Raw genomic sequence first — 22,741 nt, forward strand, 5'->3', positions numbered from 1 at the left:
AGGTATCCATCCGGAACATGCATATTGCATACTTTTCTATAAGTCAAACTAAATATCTGCTTTAACACACCTCTTTATATTCTTCTGAAAACCAATAAAAGCAGATTGTACATATGCCCATGTTTTGAAAGTAATTTTGTAAACCTTTTTGCGAAAATCATTTTGTATAATCATTATCAATGGCTGTTTTTATTGTATTAAAGGGGCTATATTTCCCACCTCAACTTAACCAACTTCTCATCATGAGTAAAAATAACTATATATCTTATATATAATATACATACAGGGTGTCCCAATAAACTTGAGAATTTCGTGGCAAGGTGACATGTGGGTGACAAGGGTTCTACAATCTACAAGTTGGTGACATGGGTTCTACAATTTACAAGTGAGTGACATGGCTTCTACAATCTACAAGTGAGTGACATGTCTTCTACAATTTACAAGTGGGTGACATGGCTTCTACAATCTACAAGTTGGTGACATGGGTTCTACAATTTACAAGTGAGTGACATGGCTTCTACAATCTACAAGTGAGTGACATGTCTTCTACAATTTACAAGTGGGTGACATGGCTTCTACAATCTACAAGTTGGTGACATGGGTTCAACAATTTACAAGTGAGTGACATGGTTTGTACAATCTACAAGTGGGTGACATGTCTTCTACAATTTACAAGTGGGTGACATGGCTTCTACAATCTACAAGTTGGTGACATGGGTTCTACAATCTACAAGTGAGTGACATGGTTTGTACAATCTACAAGTTGGTGACATGGCTTCTACAATCTACAAGTGAGTGACATGGTTTGTACAATCTACAAGTTGGTGACATGGGTTATACAATCTACAAGTGGGTGACATGTCTTCTACAATCTACAAGTGGGTGACNAAAAGACGATATCAAATTAGTCACTGAATTCCCATGTTTATTGGGACACCCTGTACAATCCAACGTAAAGCGGGCACTCAGTATAATTATTGTTTTAATCAAGTGTATCGGTTGCATAAAATCTGGTTTATCCACTATATAGGATGAGACTGTAAAGACGACTTCAAACTTCTCAAATAGGACGATCCAAATTTTAGATTAAGTATTCTGCATTGAATGTAGTATTTGAATGACTTGTTTAATGATAAAGAAAAGAAAGTAAGATGTTTAAAGCTGCAGAAGACCATGAATATAAAGAATATGAACAGTATTAACATTCAAAATGTCGTCTTTAAAGTATCACCTTTAATGGGCAACTCTGTATTTGTTAAAATATTTCAAATTATAAAGGAATGAGGCGTTATCACAAACTCAAATGTTCTAATCCGTATATCTTGGCAATCTGAAGTTTTAAATAGCTAAAGTCTAAAACGTTCAGTTGAAAAGATATAAGGATTAGATATTCCGAGTTTGTAGCAAAGACCTAATTCCTTTATGATGATGGCTAGATTCCTTATGCATTAACAACACAATGAAGTGTTGTTTACTATTTAACAACTTTGCACTATCAGAATGTAAACTTGATACATGAACTCAAGACGTAATTAACAACACAATGAAGTGTTGTTCACTATTTAACAACTGTGCACTATCAGAATGTAAACTTGATACATGAACTCAAGACGTAATTAACAACACAATAACGTGTTGTTCACTATTTAAGAACTTTGCACTATCAGAATGTAAACTTGATACATGAACTCAGGACGTAATTAACAACACAATGAAGTGTTATTCACTATTTAACAACTTTGCACTATCAGAATGTAAACTTGATACATGAACTCAAGACATAATTAACAACACAATGAAGTGTTGTTCCGTATTTAACAACTTTGCACTATCAGAATCAAGATGTAATTTTAATGGAATGTCCAATAACAGTACCTTGTAAACACATTTGTACCAAGAAAAATTAGATAGAATTCTAAAACCTGCATTTTATTATTTCAACAAATTTACAAACCATTATAAAGTTAATATTGAGACTTAAGGTTGAAATCAAAGATCAGTTAGAAATAGCAGAACCTGGTATAGCTAGTTCTAATATACTCTAAGCTAAAGAAAGGTTAAAAACATCAAGTAAAGTTGAAATACTTCTTGTTATTAATTAAATCTGACCTTTAAATAAATGAATTGTGCTCTGAAAAACTATACTCTATATTCTACTCGATTAAAGCAAAAGCAAAAAGTTTATAAATAAAAATATTATTCATTTAATAAAAATACATAGATAAATATACATTATACATAGAACGTAATAAAAGAACCGAAGTCTTCTATTTACAGGAAGTTTGGCTGTTACAGTTACAGCTGATTTCTTGATTTGTTTGAAAACTGGTTTAGGTAGTTGCGGTAGAGGTTTAGTTAGTTGTGGTAGAGGTTTAGGTAGTTGTAGTAGAATTTAGGTAGTTGTGGTAGAGGTTTAGGTCGTTGTGGTAGAGGTTTAGGTAGTTGTGGTAGAGGTTCAGGTGGTTGTGGTAGAGGATTAGGTAGTTGTGGTAGAGGTTTAAGTAGTTGTGGTAGAGGTTTAGGTAGTTGTGGTAGAGGTTCAGGTGGTTGTGGTAGAGGATTAGGTAAAAAAGCACGTCATTTTACACTTTTTCTGAGAATAAATGATTCCATAAACGATTTCAACTTCATTTTTTTTAAAGTAAGCAAAAAATGAGTTTTGTTACATTATTTCTAAAAATACACAACAAAAAAGAATAAAACATTATTTTTAATATTTTGATTTTGTTCATAGTATTTTAGGTATTTATTACGTTATATCAATCTAAACTACAAGACAATTTTTAAACAGTATTTATAATAATAAATTTTTAAAAATAATAAAAAATTATGAAACATGTTTCAAAATATGTAAATCACGCTTATAAAAGTATGTTTATACCATAATGAAAGAATCAAATTTTATCCAGAAGTTTATAAAATTTAAAAATCATGTTAATTGACGTATCGGTCTATATATGCCTAGATCTAGTGACTTGTGTCCTATACTCCTGTAGTGAAAGTTAAAATCAGCTGAAGTATGTTAATTAGGAATAGAACTAGAGAATAAAAACAAGGTAACATATAACACTTTTTCAGGAATTAGATTGACTGTAAGCATAATTGTGATTCTCCATGCAAATATAGCAATGCCCGATTTACAACTGTACTCCTGAGACATTAATTTAATCCAAAAAATTCTAACTCGAAAAGGGTTTATCTCTGTGAATTTCTCCATTGTTTCTTATAAGTAAGAAATGCGCAAGTTAATTTTTCAGAGAAACCACAAATGAACATAAACGGTTTAAATAAACAAAAATATCTAATTTATATCTTGATCAGACAAAGGGTACCGTTGAAAATAGGGATATTGGCAACCTTGCATGGAGGGTCACTTGAAATTAAGTTTTTGATGTACTGTACTGAAGTGTATCGTAATGCCCTGTACTTTATCGTACTGTACTGTAGTGTATCGTAATGTCCTGTACTTTATCGTACTGTACTGTAGTGTATCGTAATGTCCTGTACTTAAACGTACTGTACTATAGTGTATCGTAATGTTCTGTACTTTTCTTACTGTACTGTAGTGTATCGTAATATCCTGTACTTTATCGTACTGTACTATAGTGTATCGTAATGTACTGTACTTTATCGTACTGTACTGTTCTGCTATGTCTTAAGCACTTTCTTCAAAAATGAACATTTTATTCTTTTAAAATTAAATGAAATGAAAATTTTAATAGAACTGTTGACATAATTTCAAGTGCACAACTTTTATCAAGAGGCAGGTCCGCTGTACCCTTTAAACCTTTGTCTGATCAAGGATGACTGAGAAATCCTGTTTCTTTTCCGTAAAAAATGAATTCTTACACGAAAACGCTTATAATTGGTAATTGGGATCGAAGCTGAGACTCTATTAATCTCCTAAAATTACGTGTACAGATACTTTATAATAAGATATTATGGTTTGCTTAGATATACCTATAGAAAGTTGAATGTAGAAATATAGACATTGCAAAACCAATTTAACTTCATAAACTACTGTTTCAGATAAGAGATGGGATTTTATCTAGTTGAACTGAAAATAAAAATCTATTGGCAACTAAGAAAGTATAGTATACAAGGCCTTTAGGGCGCTTAGCGCCCATCTTCTATTTAAATTGTTCTTTTTGTACGTTTACATTAAAAAAATTTCAAGAATTTAATTTTTTTTACAAAATTGAAAACCTTTAAAACACATTTTCTTAAATTTTTATCTTTCATAAACCTTCCCTGAGGTCACGTGATGTCCCACAAAAAATTTGGGCCCGATCGGTTCAGCCGTTTTGACGTTTATTGCATACAAACAAACAGACAGACAGACAGACAAACCAAATTTATATATAGATGCTATTACTATTTATGTTGAAAAATATGGCTTTAAGTTAATTTCAAATTTTTTTCAAGATTCATTTTCAACCTGTCAAAAATAATCATAGAATAAACGATAGATTGCTTTGAGCTGACAACTTTATAATTGTGGATATTGATATAAATGCTTGATCTCCTCTTTTTATTAATCTCAAGATTAATTTCATCCATAGTTTGTATCCAAAAAAGTGTATATAATTAACCATTAGAGTGGTGTATGCAGAATCCCGAACAGCCAATGAGAATCCGGGAAATTTGAACTTTTGCGCGTCATTTAATGAGGGAGCTCTCATGCATTGGTTGAAATCTGGTAGAGATATTTAATAAGAACGAAAAAAGATAAAATTAAGCAGGAAAGTAAAAGTGTTCACATTGCATATTCAGATTAAAGGGACAGTAAAGGAAAAATGAAAGGGGGTATAGGCTGAAAGCTAATCACTTTAGCTCTTGATCGCGACCCATGAAAGTCATCTCTGATGTTCCTGTCTCGAGAAATTGATATAAAACTGTGTCATATATAAACGAAAGTTAATATATACAATTTTGTATAAAAGTAGTCGGTTTAAACAGATCATATTCAGCAAATAAGCAACCAATCTGAAAACGATGATATCCCAGAGAAAGCTAATTGTAAATTAGGTTTACTTTTATATTTGTTATTTCTATTTTCAATAGATTTCATTCATAATATTATTTTTACGTCCGTATTACTTGACCAGAAATTCCACCAATAACAGTGCAGTAAAGTGGTCACGTGATACAGGCGGAGACACGTGACCAGTATACTGCTCTGCCATTGGTGATAGTTCTGGTCACGTGATTTAAGTTTCAGATTTTCAAAATTTTACATATATGAATTTTCGTATAATTTTAACACAGTTTTATATCAATTTCTCGAGACAGGAACATCAGATAAAACTTTCGTGGGTCGCGATCAAGAGCTAAAGTGATTAGCTTTCAGCCTATACCCCCTTTCATTTTTCCTTTACTGTCCCTTTAAGCAATCAGGATTAAGGGTATCCAATTCTAAAGTTCCCAGATCTGATTAACTTTTTTTATTTAGAAAAAATCAACTCTAGAAGCTAAACATAAATTAAACTAGTTTGATTTAAGATTATCTTTTTAAAATCCCTGCATACAATGTTAAAACTGTTGGTGCTTCCTGATGTCAGGCTATGGTATGGTGCCTGGTACCCAGTCCCCAGCTGTTCTGATGCAGATACCTTTACTTCTGCTGCTGATTGTGGGACCAGGAACTTCAAATCCAGTTCCTCATTATATTATGCAGAAGGAAGGAGGGTTTAAACTCCTGCTTGTTGACGATCCTGAGGAAAGTGCTGATGTATTTAATATCACTAGTGCTGAAAATATCAGTGACGCATTAGAGAAGAATTCTGGTGGAAATCGTCTTGATTTTGGACATGAATTCAAAGCCTCAGGAAGTGCAGATGTGAATAAAACAGGAAATGAAGTAGAATCAGAGGCCTCGAAAGTACAGCAGAATGCGACGAAAACAATCACTGAAAATGTGTTATCAAAGAATGAAGTTAAGAATGAAAAAGAAAATGTAGACCTTGAAGATTCTGAAGATGTTGAAGATGTTGAAGAAGCTGAGGAAGAAGATTATGGAGGCAATGAAGAGAAAGAAGATAGTAAAGGGAAAAAAGATGATGAAAAGAAAGAAGATTATGAAGATAAAGAAGATGATGAAGAGAAAGAAGATGATGAAGAGAAAGATGATAATGAAAAGAAAGAAGATGATGAAAAGAAAGAAGAAGATGATGAAGACGTCATAGAGGAAGAAAAAGTTAAAGATGAAGAAAATGCTGAAGAAGGTGAATTCGAAAATGTAGAACAAAGTCTGGTAAGATATGGTTTTCTCAATTTATGTTTACATGTTTATTTGAGAACTATAAATGTTTACTTAAAGGGACCGTTCACTTTTTGATTAATAGAACTATAAATGTTTACTTGAGTCAAAAAGTGATAGAACTATAAATGTTTACTTGAGTCAAAAAGTAAAAGAACTATAATGTTTACTTAAACCAAGAAGTAATAGAACTAAATATCGTTACTTGAGTCAAAAAGTAATAGAACTATATATGTTTACAGAAACCAAGAAATAATAGATCTTTAAATGTTTATTTTAGTCAAAAAGTAAAAGAAATATAAATGTTTACGAATCTCTATTGGACAGCTCTGAAACTAGTTTTATTGTAAACATAAAGAATTCCTTTGTTATTGTTTACAAAGCTTTCCTGATACGTCACAGTAAAAAGTAAACCACCCCTATCATCCACTCTTTAGTTTTATTAATGATGGTTAAAGCTATGACTATCCATATAAACTTCTACTAATGTGATAGTTTGCGTGTTTTAAGTTTAAATTTTAATACATAGTTATCCAAAGAGTATAATACTTCCAGAGATAACCATGATTTTAAAATACCTGAGGTATTGTTTGGATATTGTTCATCTAGAATGCTTGATCTCGACATCAACGCAGGCATTTTTGAAATCGAAGATCAATGCCTAATCCTATATATATCCATACCACCACCACCACGGGATATCAAAGGGGAATTAAATCAATCCGTAGGTTTTATCTGCCTAAGATGGAGATCAATGCTTGATCCTGAGATACACAACACAACATTTCTGACTTCTGGTCAGAGTTGAGAACTTTTGAATTCAGTAACTCAGATTTTAATGTTTATATTGCAGGTTGGAGAGAGTGTTGTGGGGCTAGCAGGACATGACTACACAGACGAAACCCGGAAACGCTCAACTAAACATAAAAAATCTAATCAATCTAAACATAAGCCAAAACACAAAACAAAACCGACTCCCAAGCCAGATTTAACCATGGCATTTGAACCATGTGAAGAATTTTGTGGCGCCTTGTAAAGTTGTAATCTAAATATAGTGATAGAATACATTTCGACAAATATTACTTTTCTCAAATATTTATGAACAGTTTACGGCATTATGCCATAACAATGATCAATATGGGAGGTAGGTGAACCACGGGCAGCTGTAGTACATTTGAATTTCCGAGCCTGGTCAACCTTTCCGGTCTCAGTTTGTACTGTATCGCTCGGACATTGGATAAATCAAGCAGACACTCAATAGGACTAGCCAGTGCAACAAGGTTGACATGGTCTGACTTCAGGTTGAATTTACTTTTACTGAAGGGTCAGAGGTGCGTGGAACAATACTCAGATTATACAAAAAGATTATTTTTCATGATACACCCTTTCTAGTATCACATTCTTCTATAGAATACCAGTCATATTGTTTATCCAGCAGGACATATAGTAGAATTAAATATAAACAAAGTTTAAAAAGTTCCCTTGGAAGTTGAAAAGGGTAAAAAATCATTATTCTGTCCGATTTGAACATATTCAGTTTTTTAACTTAAGGATAAGATATAAAAAATATTTTTAAGTGGAGCAAAAAGAAACTGAACGACTTTACATAAAGTTGAGGATGATAGACAGGGAAATACAAAATATATAGTGTATCAGCACTAAACAATGATTTTTTTCGTTTTCTCAATTCTTTCCTATTCTTCTCCTAGTCTACTTATATTCTTCTCTTATTCTTCTCTTATTATTCTCCTATTCTTCTCCTATTCTTCTTCTCTTATTCTTTTCCTATTCTTCTTCTCTTATTCTTTTCCTATTCTTCTCCTAGTCTTCTCTTATTCTCCTCCTATTCTTCTCCATGTCTTCTCCTATTCTTCTCCTATTCTTCTCTTATTCGTCTCTTATTCTTATCTATTTCTTCTCCTATTCTTCTCCTATTCTTCTCCTATTCTTCTCTTATTCTTCTCCTATTCTTCTCCTATTCTTCTCCTATTCTTCTCCTATTCTTCTCTTATTCTTCTTCTCCTATTCTTCTCCAACTCTTTTTCTATTAATTTATTAATTCTTTTTCTATTCTTATCCTATTACTATAAAGCACTGTTACAAACCCCTAACATTTTCTTCGAAATTTTAAACTACCGAAAAAATTACTTTCTTCTTCCTAATTTGGAAATGCATTCAGTGAGTTCCATATTTCGAACAATTATTATGATTTCATCTAACAATTGTGTCCTAAACAAAGGTATGTTTACAGTTTAAATATTTTATTAATAAATACATAAGATCCATGACCCTTAGAACACCTATATCGTATCGAACAGTTCATTAAAAGCTATTATTATGAATAATTAAGACGTAAACTTACAATTCTAGAGAAAGATCAAAATTTATAATTTCCATATTCCATTGCGTTGGCAGGGCTAGGGGTAAAGGATAAGGAATCAAAAGTGGAGGGGGGGGGGGGGGGGGTTTTTAAAATTTGAAGAAGGAATTGAGTCTTTGTCACAAACTTATGTTTTCTAATCCCTATACCTTTGCAACCTGGTAGTATACACCGTTGATATTTCAACCTAGATTATTTAATCTAACAAATGAATGGTTTGAAATATCTAAGGCCTCTGTCATTGGGTCGCACAAATATAGAGACTAGAAAATCTGAGTTTGTGGCAAAGAATCAATTCCTTTAACTGAAGAGGTAAACAATCCAGGAAGAAGATGGATTATAGTTGAGTTAGAAAACATTAGAATCAATAAAATAAGAAAACCAAAGGATTAAATCATTAATAAAAGGTTTAAGGAATGGGAGTATAGGATAAGGGATAACCCTGCATTTATGAATATGGTAGTACAACTAGAAGAAAGAGAAGAGCAATGGGAATATTTGCTCTTGGAGCAAAATTACAGTTGTCAGTAGAGCAGCAGGACATATCAGCTGAATTCTTGTCTCCAGTTCCTGAAAACAAAAATATATCTAGATAAATGGTAAAATTAAGGTTTTTAAAATAAAAGTAAGCCATGGGCGTTACTGAAGAGTTTAAAGGGGGTGGGGGGGATTCGATTGAAATGAATGTAAATTAAATTTTTACCGGGGGGGGGGGATAATCTCTACCCCTTCTCTTCCACAAAGCAATTAAGTAGCACCGAGCTCAGCAAAAATTATATTTTTTCTTCATTTATAACAAAATAATTGAATTCGGAAGACGACATCATTTCTAATCCTCCAAACTGAGACAAACACACAAATTTCTGATAGTTTTTTCTTGGTGAAGGGTTTATGCAAGTTTTATTCGTCAAACTTTTTGCTCCGTGGTCTTTCCTTCCTTAAAGTGTTATTTAAAAAATACTCTAATTTTATAGTCTTCAATTATCTTGCAAATGCAAAATGATAAAAAATTCCCATTTTTACAATCTTCTTTTTTAATTAAAAGCATAAAAGACATCATTTTCTATCGCGCCAATTTAATTTGAAGAAACTATCTATGTTAATCATGATAGTGATGAAGAAACTTTCGAAAAAGTTCACATGGCAATTTTCAGATTTAAAGATTTGGAATATTTTTTGTAAGTTTAAACGTTTCCAAAATTCTCTTCAAACGCCAAAAGGGCATGCAAAAATAACTAGTTATCAGGGGCGTACGTTGGGGGACAAGCCCCCAGCCCCCCCCCCCTACGCGAGCACACATAAATACTTTAATAACACTTGTAATATGGAAGTGTGTACATCATCGAATAATTTACATAGTTAAAAAATGTATCAATACTTTTTCAAATACTCTCGTACACCCCTGCTAGATATCTGTATGTCCGGAAAATTAACTTTGTCATATTTTGATATCTCATCCAAAATCCAGTAACGATGCTCAATTTGATGTTCAATACGTAAAACCCACAAAGTCAAAAACTTTATGTTTAATCGATAAAAAAGGTTTCGAATGTTAACGTCCTTAATCTTTTAAACCCGAAGCTTTGAATTCTTGTGATCTCAAAGTATCAAGATTGCTGACATTTTTCTAGTTTAAAGGGAGTGTTCGCCTAATTACAGAATCAAAAGTAAATTTTTAAAGTGTTTTTTGTAGGTTTTAACAAGGTTCATAGGAAATTTTCTTCTCAAAATTTAAGGATAGAAATAAAAGTAAAACATAATCGAAACATATTTGTATGCATATTTATATTTATATTTATATATATTCACTTTAGGAGAGGCGGAGAGTTGATTGATATAATCTGATCAATCTAATATAGGAAATAGATAGATTGATAGATAGATAGATAGATAGATAGATGGATTGATAGATAGATAAAATATATGATTATTAACAATACTCAAATCTGAAGATTTATTGATAAATAGATAGATAGATAGAAAGATGTATATCGAATAAGGATAAACATAATGTATTAATATTATATAATAAAGATACCCTCGGTCCGCCCACAAAATAAAGAATTAGAAAACGTATAATGAAGAAAAAACTATTAATCTAAAGGGAATGTTCGCGAAATGGGGGAACCCGTAGAACTGAAAAGTTAACTTTGATCAACAAGTGCGGATCTTTACTTTCGAACGAATTTTCCACATTTTTTGCTTTTTAATAAGTTTAGAATATTTCGATGTGAAATGTATCTTACGCTTATTATGTTTCTTGATGGATTTTGATTAACATAACTTTCACAATCAAGATATAGGAAACTTATTGTACGATATTGCGACCTCATAACTTCTCCTGTGAGTAAAAAAAACTTTGTGGTTAGAAATAAAGTTTAAATTTTTTAAAGAATTCACTTTAATAGTTTCACAAACGTTCTTTTACTGTTATATATTAGAGTTGATTATGACGTTTTTAATATAAAACTTGGGTTCCATTGCTGACCAAAGTATTCGTTAATTTACCTAAAATCAGTTTGTTAACGGAAGATTACCTAACCCTACCTTTATCTACTTTACATTAGTAAACCCTAATGTATTTACTGTCAAGACTAGATCCCTTACCACTCCCCTAATACAGAGATGTACATATATATATATGTTTATGCATTTATAATATATATATATATATATTAATATGATTACACAGCACAGACAGTCCAGTTTATACATAAATCGTATTGACCATTCTGGTAAATACGACAAAATAATGTAATTTTCAACCTTGCTCTTAGGCTTTCACTTGAAACATTCCAGGTTACTACTATTACTACTTTATACATAACAAATATAACATTTAAAACATATGTGTCTTGGTAATTAAAAGTGAAGATTTTTATTTAATTTAAAAATGCCTGATTAATGAATGAATTAATGGGTTGATCAGATAAAAGATATTTAGATTCTGAGAAAATTATGTTCAACCCAAATTTACAATTCCATGAAAACGATTATTGTGATTCTCCCTTTAAAGTTTTTATCCCATGCTTGTGGCAAAGCAATTACTTTTTCAGAAAATTACTTTGTTTGTTGCTCATTGTATATTGTTAGATCTCTTATCCTTGTAGAATTCTCATTAAAACATTTCTTTTCCCCATTTATACCACAAAAAGAAACCAAACAATCCTCTTTTAATTAAATAAAAATGAATTAAAAAAACCAAAAATTTTCTGAAGAGATAATTGAAAAGAAAAATAATGTTCTGATTTTCTTTTATCTTACAAAACAAATGAATTGAGTATTTGTCACAATGTCGAATTTTATAATCCCTATATCTTTCCAACCTTTGATATTTCAAACTTGGACTATTTGATTTAACAGAATTCATAGTTTATAATATCTAAGGTCTGCGACTTTGTGTTGTGAAGATATAGCGATTAGAAAATCGGAGTTTGTGGCAAAGACTCATGTATTTTTTTCCTCAATATACTTAAAATCAAAACTAGAAAGGCCATGAGGTCACAAAGCCGTAACAGTAATGTCGCAAAAACTTAACCTTATACTTCCACCCCGGACTAACCAGGGTAAGAAGCATTCGGTTTCATTTATTTGAAATCAAACGTGTTTTGGTCTAGAATTCAATAAACTTTAAACTTCAGATTTGTTTATGTTATACTTTTTCATTTAAAATATATATGCAGACAAAAAAGTATTTAAGAAAAATGGATAAAATATTATGTATAATGGGTCATATTGTGATCAAAAGTCACAGCTTTCTGAAATATTGACAGAACCGTTAAATCCACGTTCTTCTTTTATAGAGGAGTGTGCAAAGTATGACAGACATACATATATTTATACATATTGCATGGTTCCTTTTTTCAATCTAATCATCTGATGGCAACAATTCTGTTTCCAAAATATCGGAGAAACCATTATTGATGTTTTAGGGAAAATGAATGCCAAACCTTGAGAAAGTACTGAGTACATAAAAAATACTTTATGGCCGGAGAAAAAATAGTTTTTCCCCTGGGCCGAGTGATAACTCAGATTCTCAGTGTTTGTTTATTTTTAATTTTATAATTTCTTTTTTGATAAATAATTTTTTACCTTTATCGCAAGTTTCCTCGGTGGCGCAAAGTCGGTTCACATTGCCAGTTGGTAAATCAATTTTCTAATAAAAAATAAAAACAATTCTAATTAGAAACGATCTTTAAAAGTCTGTCAACTTATTTTTATGCAAACTTTCAGTTCATGGAGTGTGTCAGAGAGATAATTGACCAGAGTATAGTCTTTTAGCAATTAACTCAAACATATGACATCAATTTTTTTTCACGTAAAGCATTTATTTTGTATAACTTTGCGACTAAATCATAAGAGAATAGAAATTTACAAAAAAAAATTTTAAAAAGAATTAAAACTTACAATGCATTTAGTCTCGAGAGGAGAACAAGCCTTGGCCTGGCTTGCTGGTTCAAATACAAGACAGTTGTAGCAATAGTAACAGGTTAAACTGCTACTTTTACCAACCACGCCCAGCAGTAGCAATAGCAGAAGGATTCCTATTTATAAAGTGTTTAATGTAGCAAAAGTATCAGGTTAAAATGCTACTTTCACCAACCCTTGCAAAAGATAAATCATTATGTATTTGATATTCAAATTCTGAACTGGATATATCAAGAACATTTATATTTTTAGAAACTTAATATCTAAATATCTAAATATCTAAATATCTAAATATCTAAATGTATTTGATGATATATATTTGTTGACGTGTATGGTTTCTGAAACTGTGTGTAGCAGAATGAATTATGATGGATTGAAAGTTTATAAAAAGGTTGATAATATATTATATTGCAGAGGTAAATCTCAAACTAGAAAGTTCGCAAAAGAGCTGAGTTTTTGCCTCAAACTCAAGTCTTTTAATCCCTATATCTTTGCAACCCAATACCGTGGACCTTTGATATTTCAAACTATGCATTTTGTTAGATCAAATAATTTAAGTTTAAAAAGCAAAGATTTTTTACTATTAGGTTGCAAAGATATAGGGATTAGAAATTTTGAGTTAGTGGCAAAAACTAAGCTCTCCGACAAAATTAGAATCTAGTTCATTTGATCTGGATTCGGCTTCACTAATTTATTTTACTAAAGCAAAATTGCTTCTTTTTGCTTGATATTTAAAACCCGCAAAAAATATTTAGCATATTTTAAGGTGATTGTTTCGCAATCAAAAAAATTGAAAAGTGGCAAAAAAGGTGTGAAATATGTTAAAATTTAAGTTTTTTTCCTGAAAAATCCCTTTATCTAATTTAAAAGTTTTAGATCTGTAGATTAAATAACAAAGATGTATAGGCTATTTAAGATTTATTTTGTTAAACATCAAACGGCCACTATTTTGTATACCAGACCCACTGCATTTAAGACAAATTTTCTTATGTAAAAAAAAAATTATTTACTTTTTCTTCAAATCAAAAAATATCTAGATAATTGCTTTTGCCAAAATTGAGAGTGATAGAGCACAATACTGTTTAGGATCCACAGTTATTACTATCATTGTGCTTAAATAAAAAATTGCTCTGTGCGCTTTGAATTCAAAAAACATGGTAAAAGAATCTAAATAAAACTATTTTAGAAATAAACTTTTTTGTAATACAATTTGTAAACCTAGCTTTGCTAGAACTAAGAACACATAGATAATAAAATAGTTATAAAGTTTGTGTCCGGGCATAGTTATAGATATGGGCATTTCTCCGATGGGCATAGAAAGAAAAGAAAAAAGTAAAAAGTATAAAACAATCGTTATTATTATTATTATGAGCCGGAAATAAATACATACGTGACATGATGTTGTTGTTTGTAGGTAAGTGCAGTTAATCAACCCTTATCCCTTCTACAGTCGAGAACATTCTAAAAATAAAAATTCTTAGTTTCCATTAAAGTCAATTTTTTAAAATCATTTTTATAAACTGTTAGGAAAAAATTGTTTGGCAACTGTGTAAGCAATGATATTTTTTTTTAAAGCCATTATTCTGAATATAAATGATATAAAACATGTTATTGAGTGGCTCTCTATAAAAATCAACGCATTTTGAGACCCCAAACTAATGGTTAAGCATGAAAATTTAAAAGGGTTAAAAAAATTTTTTTTTTTAAATATCCGCATCGATGTTTATTCCTCCATATTTCAAGGGCTTTACAAATCTATAAGTTTTGAATCTGTTTTATTTCTTAAATTTATGAGATTATTTCCAGCATTTATTATTTTTAGACAGAAAATGTAAACATTGGTTTTCTTTTTATCTTTGAGGGTTTAAATACTACGAGTATTTTCTTTTCTAAAACATCTGGTAAATTGGCCAAACTTCCCAGCTATACATTTTCATTCACTACAACATATCCTACATTTTCATTCAGTACAACACATCCTACATTTGCATTCAGTAAAACACATCCTACATTTTCATTCACTACAACACATCCTACATTTTCATTCAGTACAACACATCCTACATTTTCATTCAGTACAACACATCCTACATTTGCATTCAGTAAAACACATCCTACATTTTCATTCAGTAAAACATATCCAACATTTTCATTCACTACAATACAACACATCCTACATTTTCATTCAGTAAAACACATCCTACATTTTCATTCAGTACAACACATCCTACATTTTCATTCAGTACAACACATCCTACATTTTCATTCACTACGCACATCCTACATTTTCATACAACACAACACATCCTACATTTTCAATCACTACAACACATTCTACATTTTCAATCACTACAACACATCCTACATTTTCATTCACAATAACACATCCTACATTTTCATTCAGTACAACACATCCTACATTTTCATTCAGTACAACACATCCTACATTTTCATTCAATACAACACATCCTACATTTTCATACAACACAACACATCCTACATTTTCATTCACTATAACACATCCTACATTTTCATAGAACACATATTAAATTTTAATAAAACTTATTTTACATCATCTTTCAATAATACAACACATCTTACATTTTCATTCATTAATTCAACACATCTTCTTACATTTTCATTCCGGAATTTAATGAAGCAACAAATTTCACATATTTTAAAGGATTTTTAATGAGAAAATTAATAAGACTTGCCATTGCGTCCAAAAAAAAATTCTAAACCAGCAGCATAGATTTTTTGGACGGTTTCGAGTCTCAACTTTCAAATAGATACATATTAAATAAATAGATTTAGCAGAATTGCATCTTTCTATAATATCTGCTAAAATTCTAAACGCTGGCCAAAGTATACACTGAATAATTATGGAAATATGAACCCATTATATTTCAAACCCGGGCAATAACAGTTAGTTTCATGATATATATCTTCCACCAATGTACTATTTGTTTTACAATAAATATTTTATTATTATTATTGTTGTTGGTTCCAGAATAATTTATTAGTTGAGAGCAGATAACAGAAGAAACTTGACAGACGAGGATTCTTTTAAACAATAAATCTTTAGATATAGAATCAAGACATCCAAGATATCACAAAGTCAAATATCAAAAACTTAGATAGCTCAGACATATATTCATAGAATGCAGAATACATAGCTGGCAACGTCCAGACATGCAAAATATCACAAACTTGAATATCAAAAACTTAAATAGCTCAGAAGTTCATAGGACACAGAATACAAAGATCAAGGAAGTTAAAAATAGAATAGAAATACATAGGATACAAAGCTCAGAAAATTCCCGATATCACAAATTTAAAAATCGAAAATATAAAAAGCTTAGAAAGGAACGGAGTCTTTTCCACAAACTTTAATTTTCTAATCCCTATATCTTTGGGACCCAACGTCGTAGACCTTGGATATTTCAAACTATGAATTCTGTGAGAGAAAATAATCTGATTGAAATACAAAACTTTTTCATCATCATGTTGCAAAGATATAATGATTAGAAAAGTTGAGTTCATAGGGCAGAAATTGAAAAAAGGATAATTCCAAGACCACAGAAGTTGAAATTATCCCAGAAAGGAATTGAGTTTTTGCCACAAACTCAAATTTTCTAATCCTTATATCTTGGCAACCTAATGGTGGAAACCCTTGATATTTCAAACTTAGGCTATTTGATCTAACAGAATTCATAGTTTGAAATATCTAACGTCTACGAAATTGGATTGCAAAGATATAGGTATTAGAAAATCAGAGTTTGTGACAAAGAGTCAATTCCTATGGAAATCATAAATTTGAAAATCAGAGAAATAAGATAGCTCAGAAATTGATGAATCAGGATAAACGGAACTACAACTTAAAGGAAATTAAAATGGAACTTGAGAATAAAAAACATGCAAAAAAGAACATACGAAACTGGCAGATTTCAGAAATTTAAAGGTCCGCAGAAATTGATAGAGACATACAGCACAAATAAGATGAAACATTGTTACATTGTAGCAAAAATAAATTACAATATCATAGGAAATTAAAACCTCAAAAATACAAAGAAAAAAAGAAAAAAATCACAAAATCAAAGATCATATTTCTTTAATTTCTTAATCAAGGCTGGCAGACGTGTATCAAATTTACAGAAAATATAATAAGGCAGAGCATTAAATAGAAAAAAAAGAAAAAAAAGAATCCTAGACCGGTAAAAGCAAGGATAAGAGTTGGCCGTTGCCAAATCTGTTGGATAAGCAGACGAACCTTTCCTGGTTTATTGGCACCTAGAGATACCAGGAATACAATTAATTTTAGATTAGACAAAACAGTTTTACATTTAGGAAAACAGCATTTTTATGGAAAACTTGTTTTTAAATCTATAGCTCAGACAGGGGGACTGTTAGTAACATCATGCATCTTAATCGGTTTCGATCGGGTTTAGAGAACTTTTGATGACACTTCTAAAATTTCAAAAATATATTCTGTTAAAGTTTGCTTCTATTCACCTTTGCAATATTTTTATCTTATGAGAATTGAAAACTTATATTTTTGGGAAAATGAACCAAAGTAACCATGTTTGTTAAGGTTCGTTTCTGGTTCGTTTCTGGTTCGTTTCTGGTTCGTTTATTGAATTTATTTTCTCTCCGGGTCAATATTTGGCATAGTGTAAGCAAATGCTTAGAATAAATAGTTTTGAAAGTTGCACATTTATTTAGATTGTGTGGAACCTTTAAAAAGTCCAAAACGTACCAAAAACGAATAGTTCTCTATTTAATTATTTAGTTTCTTATAGATGGGTTAGAATATGAAATAGAATCTAAAAAAAAGAGTTGGCCGTTGCCAAATCTGTTGGATAAGCAGCCGAACCTTTCCTGGTTTATTGGCACCTAGAGATACCAGGAATACAATTAATTTTAGATTAGACAAAACAGTTTTACATTTAGGAAAACAGTATTTTTATGGAAAACTTGTTTTTAAATCTAAAGCCCAGACAGGGGGACTGTTAGTCACATTATGCATCTTAATCGGTTTCGATCGTTTTTAAAGAACTTTTGAAAAACTTCTAAAATTTCAAAAATGTATTCTGTTAAAGTTTTCTTTTTTACAATATTTTTATCTTGTGAGAATTGAAAACTTATATTTTTGGGAAAATGAACCAAAGTAACCAGTTTGTTATGGTTCGTTTCTGGTTCGTTTCTGGTTCCTTCATTGAATTTATTTTCTCTCCGGTTCAATATTTGGTATAGTGTACACAAATGCTTAGAATAAATAGTTTTGAAAGTTGCAAATTTCTTTAGATTTTGTGGAACCTTTAAAAAGTTCAAAACGTACCAAAAACGAATTTATTCTATTTAATTATTTAGTTTCTTATAGTTGGGTTAGAATATGAAATAGAAACTAAAAATGAATGTGAATTCAATAGAATCCAAAAATGAATGTAAATTCAATTTCTAAGAAAGCATTTTCCTTGATCTTTAATATTTCTTCAATAGCAAAGATATATTTTACCCTGGATATCCTCCTATTATCTCTTTAAATTCGGAGGTCCTGGAACTTCCTGATAACATTAACATATCTTGATGGGCCCTGGATTTACCTGATAATATTTAAGTACGGAGTACCAGGGACCGTGTAGTTCTAAACCCTACCCGGAGAAGGACCAACCCTAACCTGAACCTTCTCAAGAACCCAGTTAAAGTTCTGAAAAAAGAAATTGAGTTTTTGACTCAAACTCTGATTTTCTAATCCCAATATCTATGCATCCCAATGTATAGACCTTAGACATTTCAAAATGTGAATTCTGTCAAATCAAATTTGAAATATTAAAGGTTTACACCATCAGGTTGCAAAGATATAGGGATTTGAATATTTGAGTTTGTGGAAAAGATTTAATTCCTTTGGTTTAAAAATATATATGTAAATATGATAAATATAAATACGTTACAGTATAAACATCAACAATGTGCATCCTTGCCATTTTTAACATTTATCAGTGTCCGAATTTAATGAATTTAAGCCTCGTCTCAAATCCCCCAAAAACCGGTTTCAATTGAGCGCCGGCGGAAATCTTGAAAAATTTAATACAATTTCAAGTGGAACCAACCATATTTGAGCCGTACCGCCGCTCAAATTCTTTAAATTCTGCCTCAATATACATATATTAAATGTAAAAAATGAGTAAAATTGAACAAAATATTTTATTGATTTTAATGTATCACAAAAACATTATAAAACATATTGCAAAATCTCTGCTTGCAGAAATATTTTAAAGACGTTTTTGTAGCGTAAGCCAAGTAGTTTTAGCCCGTTCTATTTATAAATCTTTCATAAAGAATTCATTGTTTCCAAGCCAGGCCTTTATGCTTAAATTAAGCATTAATTATTTTAAGCGAAACCTATTTTTAAAAGCTTTGTCTAATCTAGAATGAATTTATTTTTAAAACAATTGGAATTATTTTCAAGAAGGGTTCTTTATAAAGTGATTTCTCGCTACAGAAACAATTGAAAAAATTGTGAGAATTTATCACTGTCCAAGATAGAAGAACACGGCGATATCTTCCAAATTATTTTTTTTTATTCACAATCCTTTAAATATGTTATGGATGTCAATTTGTTTAAGTTATCTAACGACGTTCCTAGATTTTAAAAGTAGAATTTTGATTAACGGTATTTAAAGGACACAAGTGACACAAGTTTATTAAATATAAAAAATGAATTTTTATCTAGGAAAACTAAAATTAAACCTTATTTTTCATAGTAGGGAAAAATATGAATTTTTTCCACTTTTTTATCAAATATATTTAATCTTGAAACTTATATATTAGTGTACAACAGTGAAAAAATGAAATATGATTTTTTCGGTTTCCTCTTAGATTTTTCCTGATATGAGAATAATTTCTACAAACATTATGTAAATTTTAATTTATCTTGAAGATATCTTGATTTACAAATTCGCAAGTATATATCATTTTCAAATCACTACAATTATTAAAATAATTTTAAAAGTTGTGTCTTTCATTTCTTTAAAATTTGAATTTCAGAAAAATTCTAAATTAACCTAAGAAGAGTAGCCCAAGACCAGAAAACTCGTTAAAACTTGAAAAAAAGATAAAAAGCATTTTCAGCCATAACTTAAAAATAAATTTCATTTTTTGGTCTCTGTAGTAGAAATAAGAAATAAAAACGGTAAACTAGAATCTAGATATATTCAAACCAAAACAAAATACGAATTTATAAAAGAAAAGTTCCGATACGAAACATTTTTTTGCATATTTTGATTTTGACTGTATCCATAAGTACACAGTACAATTGGCTCCGTATCTGCGAATGAACTGGAAAAGAGTACAGCGGACCCTGTATTCTGTATTCTACGATATAGGATCCCAGCCTCCATATCTTAACCATATCCTCAATATCCTCCTACATCCAAATATATATATATATATGTATGACATCCAAAGATATATAAATTTATGACATCCAAATATATGACTTTGCATACGTATGACTTTGCAGATTTAGTCGTCCTTCTTTCGGAAATTTTTGGTTCCTTGTGGCCAATAACTGATTTTTTCCAGATAATTCAATAAGCCATTAAAAGGCTAAATTTAAGGCAGAAACCCTGAGTAAGTCTTTAGATCGTTATATTTACAGAACTTAAGGTCGTCATTCAATTCTTATATTTTGTGGGTAACCTGTATATAATGCATAGATACGAGATTATCCACAAAGGATAAACCTTTAGAGATGACTGCGTGGTTTTTTTCTTTCATTTCTCTAGTTTCTTTCTTTGACAAATCTTTTAAAATATCATTAAACAAAAAAAAGGGGGGGACATTGGTACATAAAAGATGTTGGAATTAGCTAAATTAAAAAAAGCGGCTATACAAAAAAGACTTACTCTAGTTTTTATTTGTCCGTCAACAAAAAATATGTTTCTCTAAGTTTATGTTGAACAAAATCGTTTTCTTCAACGAATCAGAAACGATCAGCAGTGAAAATCGCGAACTATTTTTTCATTAGTGCATTTAAATACATAGTTTTGAAAGGGAGGTATTCTTTGGTTTTTTAAGGAAATTGTTGCTTCTGATACTCTATAGACTCTATAAAAACACAGCTTTATCCCACACTGGAACTTAACTGTGAATGGTTACCCACAAAGATCGAGAATTTCCTCGGTTTTTTCGTTTCTCTTTAATTTTCTTTGCTATTATTTTGATGTTACCAGGCCTGGGCCTTTTTTTTCTTTTCAAAGAAGGACGCACACACGGGAATTCTACTTCTACTCTACCTCAGAGTCAGGACTCCCCTTTATACAGTTTCAAGCTTTTCCTGATTTTATATTCTTCCCTCCGGCGGGGTCAGGGGCACAGTGACTCAAAGGTTGAAAGCTCTCACGCAAAAATCAACTTTACCAATTATTTCTTCCTGGCTAATGCTTTACAGTGTATAGGTCGAGAACTACAAAAAAGAATAACTAAGATATAGTGACGGTAAATCAAAGACCACTGCGTTTCGACGTTTAAAAGTCGATCCAGTCCTGAAAATTCATACAACTTTTATTAGCAGTCTGAATCTATGATGGGAAGGGGAGGGGGGGGGTATAGTCTTTGATTTATGAACTAATTATACCCCAAGGGTTCTGTTGCAATAATATCCTGCAGTATACCTGACAGATTAGTCTAAATTGCAAATTTCAGTTCTAAACCTAAAGTACAATGTTGTGGCTCGGGAATCCCGAATCCTTGAGACAAAAATACCAGACAAATGCCGAAAAATTATACTTTAGAACCATTGACATTTATAGAGACAACAGATATGAACTGCAGCGAACATGTTCAGGGTTAGGAACTGTGTGCGCTCTACGGCACTCTTAAAGGGAGTGACTGGCTAGGATGGTAGAGGAACTGAGAGTACAGTATATAAAGAATTCATTCATTTAGTGTCCGAATTTAATGAATTTAAGCCGCCGCGTCTAAATTCCCCCAAAAACCGGTTTCAATTGAGCGCCAGCTTAAATCTTTGAAAGTTTTAAATGACCAACCATATTTAACCCGCGGCTTAAATTTAAGCCGCGACTTAAATTCTTTAAATTCATTAAATATATCCATATATTAAACGTTTGTGCGTTCTATAATCGTTACATAAGATATGTTTACTTGAATTTCATTGCAAAGACATTTGGAGAAATTTGAAGAAAACAAAAAAATGACATCTACAATTAAGGATATAATATTTATAATTAAGAGGGGTGGATGTTGACACTTAAAGTACTAAAGTCACATATTAAAACTTTTTAATGGGTTTATATAAGGAATAATATGACGTAAGTTGAATATTATTTTTATCCGAGTATTTCAAAAATAAATCATCTAAACCAAATTTTTACAAATCTATACAAACGGTGCCCAGATATTTGCGGATGGCTTGAAAAAAATCTTATTATTCTAAACTTCGTGAATTGCACTAATAATCAAATTTTGATTTTTATCATAAAACCAAGATTCTGGAGGTACCCAACCCACACTTCAGAAACTATTATTATAAAAAATCCAAAGTTTACAAATTAAGAGATAATAGAATTTTTTAACTATGAAAATAAGGTAAATATATATTTTTAAAGCGATAAAGCTTTTATTTTGATGAATATGAAATGGGTAATTATACT

General features: G+C 30.8%; 2 protein-coding genes across 3 annotated transcripts; one reads left to right on the forward strand and one right to left on the reverse strand.

The window, feature by feature from the left end:
* Window positions 1–2,962: 2,962 nt before the first annotated feature.
* Window positions 2,963–7,356, forward strand: LOC111697091 (ring-infected erythrocyte surface antigen). 2 transcript variants are annotated; one of them, XM_023466968.1, is made up of 3 exons: window positions 2,963–3,056; window positions 5,531–6,253; window positions 7,113–7,356. In XM_023466968.1, the coding sequence occupies exons 2-3, from the start codon at window positions 5,555–5,557 to the stop codon at window positions 7,293–7,295; spliced, it is 882 nt and encodes a 293-aa protein (XP_023322736.1). In that variant the 5' UTR covers window positions 2,963–3,056; window positions 5,531–5,554; the 3' UTR covers window positions 7,296–7,356. The 2 variants fall into 2 exon arrangements, with proteins under 2 accessions (XP_023322736.1, XP_023322737.1); XM_023466969.1 differs by having other exon boundaries at window positions 2,973–3,056; window positions 5,539–6,253.
* Window positions 7,357–8,796: 1,440 nt separating this feature from the next.
* On the reverse strand, window positions 8,797–18,770 carry LOC111697089 (uncharacterized). The gene is made up of 5 exons (XM_023466967.1): window positions 18,671–18,770; window positions 14,458–14,528; window positions 13,047–13,183; window positions 12,732–12,795; window positions 8,797–9,209 (listed from the first exon to the last, which is right to left on the reverse strand). Exons 2-5 carry the CDS (start codon window positions 14,462–14,464, stop codon window positions 9,088–9,090), a joined length of 330 nt encoding a protein of 109 aa, XP_023322735.1. The 5' UTR covers window positions 14,465–14,528; window positions 18,671–18,770; the 3' UTR covers window positions 8,797–9,087.
* Between the last annotated feature and the right edge of the window lie 3,971 nt (window positions 18,771–22,741).

This window comes from Eurytemora carolleeae, unplaced genomic scaffold (assembly GCF_000591075.1).
Source record: "Eurytemora carolleeae unplaced genomic scaffold, Eaff_2.0 scaffold208, whole genome shotgun sequence".
NCBI classification, from domain to species: Eukaryota; Metazoa; Arthropoda; class Copepoda; order Calanoida; family Temoridae; genus Eurytemora; species Eurytemora carolleeae.